The following is an 11692-nucleotide window of genomic DNA, read 5'->3' on the forward strand; positions in this document are numbered from 1 at the left end:
AAAGGAGGAATGGGTTTCATTCCCGGAACTCAAAAACCGTTCTATATTTTTCTGCAATACTTGGTAGAGATATCAGTCAGAACCTAAAGTGGTGCCTTTTGCTATTTACAGGTTTTTGTGATTTATGATTTTCTTGGTTTCCATGGAAACATTTCGGACTTAGTGTCAGATTTACAGGTGTGTATTGTTTCCGGAGCAGAACTCAAAAACTTCCTAATATCTGTTAGTAAGACTTTCTAGATATGTGTGGCAGACCACAAATTTGTGCCTTTTGCTATTTACAGGTTTATGTGATTTATCATTTTCTCGGGTTCCATGGAAACAATTCAGACTTAGTCTCAAAATGGAGGAAAGGGCCTCGTTTCTGGAGCACAACTCAAAAACCATTTAATATCTTTGAGCAAGTCTTGGCAGATATTTTAGGCAGACCTCAAGTGGTGCTTTTTGCTATTTACAAAGTTTTGGCATTTTTATTTTTTCCGGTTCCCATGGAAACAATTCGGACTTAATCCGGAGCACAACTCGAAAATCATTTGATATCTTTCAACAGATCTTGGCAGATATATGAGACAGATCTTAAAGTGGTGCCTTTTGCTGTGTGCAGATATATGCCATTTATATTTTTCATGAATTCCATGGAAACTTAGTCTGAAAAAACAATAAGTAACTGTCAGATGATTTGTCCTTTCAAATATGTTGGGGACGGGGGGATATGTTATCTTCTGATGACTCTTGTTAGAAGACATGATAATGTGATCGGTCACATGTATGCCAGAAATATGAACTCAAAATTCTGTACACTTTTAATGTGAATGAACATTCTTCATTTGTCTGAAATTTTGCCTGGGTGCACACTACATGGAACCCATGGGGCATATTTGTCGACTCCTCAGGTCCACTTTTACATTGCCAAAAAGTAATTATATTTAGAGAATTTACAATGTAATAAAGTGGATAGAATTGCAAACTTTCCCATCACAGTTACAGCATTTGTTTGATTGAAGCTCAGGGTGATCCTACAGTGGGTCTATCTCTCCATGTGTAGAACCTGTCACATGATATTCCTAAGCTACTGCTGCAATTCGTTTCTCATGTTTTCACACAGCTTCTAAAGCAGACCTTACCAGCATCAATAAAAATATACTGCCTCATTTGAGTAGGAATTTCCCGCCCCAAAAAGGACACAAGTTGGCCAATGTAGTTTTTTTAGCTCCAGGAAACTGCTCAAGACCAAGCCGATTACACCAGCGCTAAATCAAATCCAAACCCATGTAATAAATGCATTAGATGGCCAGTGTTTTGCTGGTTTATGAACAGGACCTAATAAACCTTACTGCTTCATGTATTAATAAACATATCCCTTCTGTCCTTGTTTTCTAATCGGAACCGGAGGACAGAGAAGTGAGCTGGCTTCAATCTCGGGCCCACTCCCTTATTATCCAGGCAGAATGGTTGCAATAATCAGCTAGCCCGGGGCGTATTACACTGATATTGGCCACGATTCATGGCACACTGGCTTTCTCAAGTCCTACCCTTCCTGCATGTTTGCTCGTTGTGGGTTAAACATGCAATCTTGGGGTGTATGGAGATGAAATGAAAACAGATGGTTAGGTGAGCTGCAGAAATGATTAGCTCTGGAAAGAAGGACCTTGATTTGGGTAATGACACTTTAGGGACGGGGATGGTGTTTGTTGGCAAACAATAGAGTGCCAGAGATTAGGGAAGCTGACAACAAACGGCCTTTGTTCCATTGCTGCTGGTATTGTAGCCTGTAAACGGGCATAGTGCCTGATAAACACTTCCATTGTTGACTAAAGAGCCCTCTGATAACTCATTTTAGTTTTCTGTCAGATCCATTCCTGCATTTGTTATTGCTTTGAGTTGATTAAATAATATGCAAATGGCTGATCGTCCCATGATCCTGCAGTGTTGCATGATGGGATAGCCTTCTATATATTCAGAGCTGATCTGTCACAGCAGTTAGATGGTTCAGCATTGCACAGATTTGACCAAATACATGTATATTAGAAAGTTGGATCCATCATATCGCTTAAAACAGCTTAAATTGTGTTCAAATAAGGATAAAATGGCCGCTATTATAATTCTGGTTCCTCCTTGACAGGTTAGTGTCAGTCAGTCCTGGAATATGTTTTGGATATTCTGAGTAACATCCTACAAGTTCTTGTTAAGAATTACACATGTAGGACCCTGAACCAAAACAGGCTGATGTGATAGAAACAAAATGTATAGTCCTGTCACCTTAGTACAACACTGTTCACAGTGATATGTATAGTCCTTATTCTCTGTCTTACTTCAACAGTTTTTAATATTTCTCTCACTCCTCTCTGACACTCTCATTTTTCTCATTTGTTAAATGTTTCAGGAGAATTATTTGTTTTTCAAACAAATTCCCTTGCTTACATTATTGATTTTGTAAATTGATTTTGTAAAATATCACATGCTCACACAATGTTAAATTGACTCTCAAATATGATATTGTCATTTATTAATTAATTTGAAGATTAATAATTCATATGCGTTCCCCAATGTCAAGTGTTTGCACTAACTGTGTTATTTTACGTGTCACTAACGCTACAACAAATGAATGTTTGGATGGTTAATCCAGAGATGGAATATGGGCGTAAGAGATGCAGACAATTTTGGCCAAATTTCAATTAGAGGAATGACAGAAATTAGTAATACTGCCAGCAGCAAAACTGTTTCTGCCCTCATGTGTGTGTAGTTAAAAAAAAGGTATTTTATTTTGCAATCATACACAAGCCAACCCAAATTATGTTTTTTGTTTCTTTAAACTCTCCCACGTGAACTCCCAAATAATACCACACAACTCAAATTATTTTTCAAATTGAATTAAGATTGAGGAAGCAATTAAAATGAGGAAGCAACTGATTGACACAATTTTCAGAATAGAAAAAAAACAGCAAAAATGTTTTAAAAGACTGAGTTACAGGTTCTGAGTTTGCAAATGCTTATGCGTTCTGTTAGCTGTTATATCCTCACTACCTCAGCTGATGTTAGATCAGCTGATGTTAGGTCAGACTCAGTATGCATACTTTTGTCCAATCTGGTAACACCTGGTCTGTTAGATAATATACTTGTAAATTATTAAATCTGTGCTAGGTGAACTCAAGGTGCTACTAACTGCCCAGTCTGACAGAATGATGCACATGCTCTTGTTATTGAATCAGATGTCAACTTTCTTTTGTAATATGGGTAAATTTGATTTGTTGCCTCTATTTGGAATGAATGGTTTTAATGAAAGAAAACTCCCAGTGGACCCAAATATTTTTTAAATATCCACAACAAATAATGTCAGGGCCCTCAATTTATACATTTTAATGTGCAGTGTTCAGATAAGCTGATATTCTGCTTTGATGACTCATACCAAGAATTTAAAAGTAGGTGTCTATGCAGATGTCCTCAGATCTCTATGGAGGACACATCTTTTAAGAGTAAATAATGTGATTTTGATGACATATCTACATTCAGGGAATTCTCTAGGAAACTTTCATAGTTGCTGGGGACCAGTTCTGAGAAACGGATAAAGTTGCATTTGAACATCTTGGGAGACTTTCAAAAGTTTCATGTGAAAGACTAGGAAATATTGACTGATTTAGTCATGAAGCTCCCATTCTTGCACCTAGACATATTGGAAGCCTTCCTAGATTAATCAAAGAGGGCCCAACACCTAAGCTATCCAGCTTCCTGTGGCTGGAAATATTTTGTAAGAACTAGGAAAAGCAACACAATGGTAGTCTGACTGGTGGTGTATAATCAGGGTATGAAACTCCCAGAAATTTCAACCAGACCACACAGCTGGTTGTATGTAAAACTTTCCATCCCAGACCAAAACTAAAATACCTGCCAACAAAATACCCTCGTAAAGATATGTCTAACTTTTTATTTGTTGCAGTAGGGAGTTTAGTAAAAGTAAGATAACAGATTGAATTCTTGGGATCTTAAAATCATATTTATTGCTTGACCATCACATTGAAAAGATTTTTATTGAAAATAATTGAATCAAAAAGTTTTCAGCACAAGCAAGAATAGTTAATAATTTTCCACAACCTTAGTGCAAGAAATATCCATCTGTTTCCTACTGACTGCTGAGAGTACATGAAACTCTCACAGTCAACTGAAGGAAGTTAGGGGATCTTTTATAGCTGTATGATGAGGGTTAGGGGAAAAGTTATGTAGGAATAGTCTCAACAGTGATCTTTTATGTAGGTTCACGTAGTTTGTTTGACAGTTTAATCTTGAAGACGTTCAGTGTGCAAGTAGAAACAGAAGCCCTTCAACAAGTGTCCTTAGATGTAGTGTTTATTTGGGTTATTGAAGGTTTTAAGTACATTTGTTTGCTGAGCAATTATCTCATAAAGTAATAATTAGGAGGCATCCTCAGGTTGAGCTGAAGGCTTGTTCTCCAATGCAGTTATGGTTATAGTGGTGGGGTTTATAGAGATTGTCTAGTGGAGAAAGCCATACATCTACTCAAGATACCCCACAGGGTTACAATGTGTAATCCCTTTCAAGGTGTCACTAGCAGTGATACGGCAGCTAAAAATGGGTAGGGTGTGTGTGGTGGCACCAGGACAACTGAAAGTCAGTGTGTTCTCATTGAAGCCAAATGAACCTAAGCCAGCCACAGCCGCCCCAGTCTCAGCAACAGCTCCAACACTGTGTCACCCACATCCTTTGCTGGCTGAACCCTGTATTGAGTAACTCAGGTTATGAAAATTCAATACAAATTGTAATGCCTTGACAGTCAACTGACAGCCAGCTAACCAGTGATTTTGAAGAATTTCAAAATACCAGAATAATTACTATTAATTCCTCCTCACTCCCTTTTAGAGACTCGTTTTAAATTACAATGATAGAAAGGGTATCAGCTTCCAACTGCCGTCCCTAACACATTTCACCAGAATAAATTGCTCAAGTCAGGGTTCACAATGATCAATTAATTGATCCCTCCCCTTACAGTGCTCATGAATATTCATGTTCACTTTCTGTGAGGTAGGAAGTGACAATTTCCGGCAATAACTTTGTTACAAGGCATGCACGATACACAGCACAACACATACTAGAATTAATGCAAGCCAGATTACGGGAGCTATTAATCACAGTGCTATTTCATATTGAGGCCCTGTAAGGGTGTTGGGTTTGATAAACATAAATACATAACAAATCCTGTCTGTTTATCTGTTCTAGAATATACAGGATTGGTTGATACCCGGTTGATGTTGAGTTCAGAATTGTTTTTGTGTCAGTTTCTATAAACAAGGTAGCAGACAACCCAAAATGGACCTCGTCTGCAGCTTTTAGACTAACTTATTTATCCAGTACTTTAAAATTACTTCAAGTGTCTTGTTACTTAATTTCCTCCCTTATCACTCCTAGTAGATGAATTTTTTCTAAGCTTTTTGTCTGATAAATGCATGATTTCTCATGTAATCATCTGGAAAGTGATTACATTAGCTGTTTAGAGAAACTTGTGAAAACTGATGCTAAGTGTGTTACAAATAAGAATTGCATTTTGCAGTTGTCAGTCACTTTGGACAGTTAAATTTCCAGTGACATATTACCACTAAGTTCTTGGCATTCGAAGTTCACCTGTGTATCTGTGACAGAGGGGATATCAATAGGCATATCATGTTGTCAGTACACGGAAAGAGGGATTTGACTTCTGTTGTTAGTGTTGATGAAACATGAAGTAACAATTTTAATAACAAAAAAACAGTTTGCTTTTTTAATTAACGAGCATGAAATGCTTCGCAGATTATTTCCACTTATTTGCTGATCCCAACACTAACCGAAACCTTTTCCACCCACCATTCTCCAAGCAACCACATCCCACCACCCAACCACACTGCACTCAATCATGTTCCACCACACCTCACCATACTCAACCTCACGACAACACCTCTCTGCCACCAACCCCATCACACTGCACCCTACTACATCCCACCACCCAACCACTCTGCACTCAACCATGTCCCTCCACACCTCACCATACTCAACCTCACCACAACACCTCTCTCCCACCAACCCCATCACACTGCACCCTACCACATCCCACCACCCAACCACTCTGCACTCAACCATGTCCCTCCACACCTCACCATACTCAACCTCACCACAACACCACTCTCCCACCAACCTCATCACACTGCACCCTACCACATCCCAGCACCCAACCACTCTGCACTCAACCATGTCCCAGCACACCTCACCATACTCAACCTCACCACAACACCTCTCTCCCACCAACTTCATCACACTGCACCCTACTACGTCCCTCCACCCTCCACCCCATCACACTGCACCCTACCACATCCCACAACCCTCCACCCCACCACACTGCACCCTACCACATCCCACCACCCTCCACCCCACCACACTGCACCCTACCTCATCCCACCACCCTACTACTCAATCCCTCTCCTTAACTCAACTTTGGATGATTCTGTCATTTTGTTCTTATGTGCACATGTTGTAATTGTAAATGATTGTTGTCTGTGTCATCACAACCTAATGTGACTGACATCATGATAGTGCAGTGGAATATTTGTCCATAACTGTTTCATTTATACTGTCAATAAACATGCATTTCGATGTGCCACGTCCTGGTACTCCGGATTCAGTTTCCAGACATTTGTATTTATATCATCTGTTAACACTATCAATTACGGATAAAGTTTCCAGGCTACAAATACTCAATACAGGATTAACATCTGCATGTCTGGAAACACAGGATCTCTCCTATTGTTGAAACAGACAGACTTGTTTTGCTCATTCCTGATTCCATGCCAATGAATATATAAACTGAACTGGTGAATGTTTTAACTGCGCATTATTATATGAAAACAATGAATTTTGTTAACAATAAACATTGAAACTGGATCCCTGTAGCTTATAAATATTTCAGTTTGGAACAGACAAAGCTTTGACGGAAAGGTCATATTTGGTATTACAGTATATTCTGTAATGTACAGATTCTATTACTTTTTAGGAATGAATCCCATCCAGGATTCAAACCCACCATCTTAGAGAGAGACTCACCTAATTACGTGCATACAAAGTCAGTGATCTAACCCTCTCAGCCACAGCAGCTTTCATAGAAATGGAATTCAGCCACATACTTTGTATGCCTTTCTGGCAAGTGTATATTGGAATGGCTCCTACGGCTATGAAGATACGATGCCTGTTTGAAATTGCTCAAATGCTTTTTTTGAGATGACACATAACTAATGTCATATTTGATGACTTTCTCAAAGGCATTGTGACCCATGAAGATCCGGGCTAGAATTGATCTTCAGCAGCCCATGCTTGTTGTAAGAGGCGACTGATGGGATCAGGTGGTCAGGCTTGTTAACTTGGTTGACATCTGTAATCAAATCACAGTTGCGTAGAACAGTGCCCATGTTATTGATCACTGGATTTTCTAGTCCAGACTTGATGATTTACAGACTGCTACCATATAACTGGATTATTGCTTAGGGCAGTGTAAAGTGAACTCAATTGATCAATCAAAAATAGCATTGTGTATTGATGGTATGTTTATAGTAGACATGCAAAGAATACTGGGGACCTGTCCTCTCTCCCCTTGGTGTTATGTCATGTGAAAACATCATAGGAGGGTTTGTATTTACTGATATCTATCTTCTGTTTCAGTCTCATCAGCTGCTGACCTTCTTCTTTGACCACCTCATGCCTGGAAGTCAGCTGGACATTATCAATCTAAAACCAACGTCTCACCATTCTTAATCCACAACAAATACTGGATGTATGGACACCAGCTCATTCCAAAACACAAATAATAAATGAAGAAATGAGCTCAAGGCCTTCTCAGGAGACCCATGTGTCGAGAAGAGATCACTTTTTTCAGTGCAGGGAGGATCTGTGTAACTTGAGGTTCCTTTTATATTTGAATGATTTGAGCTGGTGTGACACAGTATCAGATGGTGTGATAGTCAGGACATCATACAGTGTTCTGCACGTGCTGATTGGTCAGTGTAGCAGAGGTCAAGAAGCCAAAGGAGAGGTCACTCTGCATGAATTATTATGATGAAAGCACTCATACTCAAATTCCGTCCTTGAGCTCTTTTGTGGTATTTAAACTAAGAATTATTACAAGATGCTGTATGTGATCATCAAGAGGGCATTCTATGATAACAGTCCACATGCGAACTAGCCAAGCCTAGTCTAAATGATTTATGAAATTACCAAATGTTTTATAAATTATTATAAAGGTAATTTATGTTATTCTTATGCTTACTTGCATGTTTGAGACTTAGAATAACACTTCATGTGTGAAAAGAGTTGATGTTACAGATTTCCTTGAAGATGTAGTGCATGAATCATTTTGACCCACTGACATGTTCCAAGCTATATGAATTTCAAGAATTCACATTCAGTTGTTTAAGCAATGTCTTTTCATTTTTGGAGACTTATAAGGTGTATCAAAGGAAAAGAGTAAAGAAGACATAACTTGGCTTTGAGAATGCCAATATTGCCAAATTTACAACTTTTTTGCTTCCATACAGCAAAAAGATCCCTTTTCAGACACTAGCTGTTATGTATATCACAATATGTTTTGATACTACTCTCCAATCATACAGTAAGTGAATTGTATATTGTGAGAGTGATTGACACAGGACTGGTCTGTCTGTGGAATGTGACCAAGTGATGATGATGGAGTCAGCTTCTGGTGTGTTTCCTGCTTGATAGAGACATTGGCTGAAATCCCCTTTAACTGTAATATATCACAAGGTCAGGATAAAATTAAAGTGGACTTCATGTCAGGACTTCAGTGCACCATAGAGCATAAGATGAGCTGATCGTGAGGTTAGACTGTGAAACTTAAAGAAATAAATCACTATATTTTATAAAGAAAAACTTTGACTTTACATGCATTCATGAACTGTTTCATCCGAGTACATATAAATATGTTAGATGTGAATACACCACAAGCCCACATGGAAGTGGTCAGAGCAACAATTTCACATTGGACTAATCTTTTGAAAGTGTTATTTCATGAGGATGGCAAACTAGAGAGCCATGACAGATGACATAAAATATTGAGAAAAAGAATGAAAAATTGTATTTCAATTTTTAAATCCTGTAAATCTTATCTTCAGGTTCAGTGGGAAATAAATGTGAAAATTCAGGTACTTCTAACTTCCATGCAAATAAAGAAAACAGGTGGGAAAACAATACCTAATAGATGGATACCAGTAATCCATTTAATTTTTCTTATTCCGAAACATATCTTTTCAAACATCCTATAATTTGTGGTTCAAATAAGTCAGCTGTTTTAAGCTACAGTTATTCACTATTTCTGTCTTTTGTAGTAAGTAAATAAGGTTAAGATGTCACCCCTGCTGCACACCTCTTAATGAGAAATCCTATGTGTGTATCAGCAAAAGCTAAACTCATTGCATGAAGCTGATTTTTGCTGAATTAATAACCATAAATCATAAGCTCTCCAGTGAAGGGTTGTTGTGAAAGAAAAATTAGTGTCAGGGTAATTTGATACAACGTATTATCAAAGGCATAACAATTCACATTAATTTCTCATGTTTTTAAGAGATCTGAACTTGCATTAGCGTAACAGTAGCTTGAAAGATATTCCACATTTAGTCCAAACATATTAACATATTAAATGAAGTAAGAGATTGTAGCATCTATTGATGTAAAAGCATCTGGAAAGTAATACTTTGATATATATGTTGTATAGTATTACTTGCGAAATGATACATATGGTAGGTGAACTGTATTGACTGATCTAACTCAGATGTAGATGAGAAATTAAATTTACAAAGATATTAAGTTTTAATTACCTTGTGTTATTTGTAATAAGTATATCTTGGACTGTTTGCCAGACGTGTCAAACCCAACCAGCTTCCATATATCACTTTACACTCATGGAAGATATATTAGATCAATTTATTTTATAACTCTAAATTTAGTATTGCTCTTTAATTGGCTATGCAGTGATTGTACGATGGATATCTCTAGAGGCTGATTGTTATTATATCATATTCCATGCCATAAATGCTAGATATTCTTACTCAGATTACTTTATTGATATACAGGCAAGTTTCTCAAGGACTTTTTTTTCTGAAATTATTGCTATTTTAAACACATCCTTTTCTGTGCCCACAACTTATCATAATGTGATTAGTCACCCTCTGATAACTGTTTGTGGTAAATGTTTACGTGATATTTGTGTGATGTTGCTGACAATATGTCATGTACTTCAAGGGCCTGGACTGCTGTTCATCTGTTAACCACTTGTTTTTCTGGCCCACACCTTATTATCTACAACCACTATGATATTTAGTTGAAATGTGGCATTGACATGCAGCCTCAATGATGCCAATCTGTTGCTGGGACAAAGATTCACTTGTTATAAAGGCTGAACTAACTTTACATTTGCAGTAATGCTATAGGAATTAAAACCTGATATGTCAGTCTTGTTACATGTTTTCAGTGAATCTTTAGACATTTCATCCAAGAAACCTTTCAAAATACATTTTTCCATGTGAATTGATTTCAGCATATTCCTTGTACATTCTGATTTTGCATTGAAGATTCGTAAATATCACACTGACCCATGATCTATTTCCATATGTGTGTGTTACATATTTATTCTGTTTCTGAAACATATCATTCCATCCAAAAGCATTATGTGATTTGTTGAAGTATTTTATATTTGATAAATCAGTTTGTCATATGAGCTTGTTTTACATGAGATTGTTCGCCATGGAGGACAGTATCCTTCAGTGTTGAGATGTTAACCTGACAGTTTGACCTGTTATGACAGTATTCAATAAATCATTTTTGAGGTACTTACGGTTGTTGTTTGTTTGTGTTTGTAACTGAGATTGTCTGGTTTGAAGTCCAAGACATAACAGTTTACTGAATTTAATGAATTAATACCCTCACAGCTATACTTTTCTGATATTGATATCATTGGATATATATAACAGCACACTCAAAGTGTTAAAGTAAGCTACAAAGCCAAAGGGGTCTTTGGGGAGTTTAGTTTTCAGCTGACAGTATAACAAGGGTATCAGCAGGTGACAAAGGTCTTAGATTGTGTTGTTGACATACCAGCAGTCACTTTTTGAGTAAATCTGATCTGCCCTTGGATGCAGCACAATTAATTTCATGCTGATATACCTTTGAATCAACTGCATCCCTCATGTGTCATTCACAGGCCCATGACCTGGAGCCCCTGTTAGGAAGTCAGGATGGCAGCATTGTCACAGTATACAAGCATTTCTTCAACCACTGCATACATGTGGATTCAAAGCTGGATATTCTGTACAACAAGCATGTATTTCACCATTATTAGTCATATGGCTATTCTTGTATTGTCAGTGTGTAATGAAAGAGTCATTGCTAATCATAATTTTGTTTGTATTTTTCCCCTCACATTGGTCTGTTTGAAACGGCCCAAAAGTTCTTGCCCTGTACCGGGTCCTCTGGAAGCAGTACATGCCTGCTTCAGTGTCCATCTGCCCTCTGCCATCTGTATGTGCCAGCTGTAACCTGTATATGCCCTCTCGACCCTGTACATGCCCTCTGCAACCTATACCTGCACTCTGGACCCTGTACATGCCCTCTGCAACCTATACCTGCACTCTCGACCCAGTACATGCCCTCT

The 11692-nt window shown here is 37.9% G+C and overlaps 1 protein-coding gene across 1 annotated transcript in view; it reads left to right on the forward strand.

Annotated features, from left to right (window-relative positions):
* The window catches only part of LOC137290678 (dynein axonemal assembly factor 8-like), a 63266-nt gene extending 52395 nt beyond the window's left edge, over window positions 1-10871 (forward strand). The window contains exon 27 of the mRNA XM_067821796.1: window positions 7693-10871. Coding sequence (XP_067677897.1) covers window positions 7693-7785 — 93 coding nt within the window. The 3' untranslated portion in view covers window positions 7786-10871. The remainder of the gene's footprint in view (window positions 1-7692) is intronic.
* The last annotated feature ends 821 nt before the right edge of the window (window positions 10872-11692 follow it).

This window comes from Haliotis asinina, chromosome 1 (assembly GCF_037392515.1).
Source record: "Haliotis asinina isolate JCU_RB_2024 chromosome 1, JCU_Hal_asi_v2, whole genome shotgun sequence".
Classification (NCBI taxonomy): Eukaryota; Metazoa; Mollusca; class Gastropoda; order Lepetellida; family Haliotidae; genus Haliotis; species Haliotis asinina.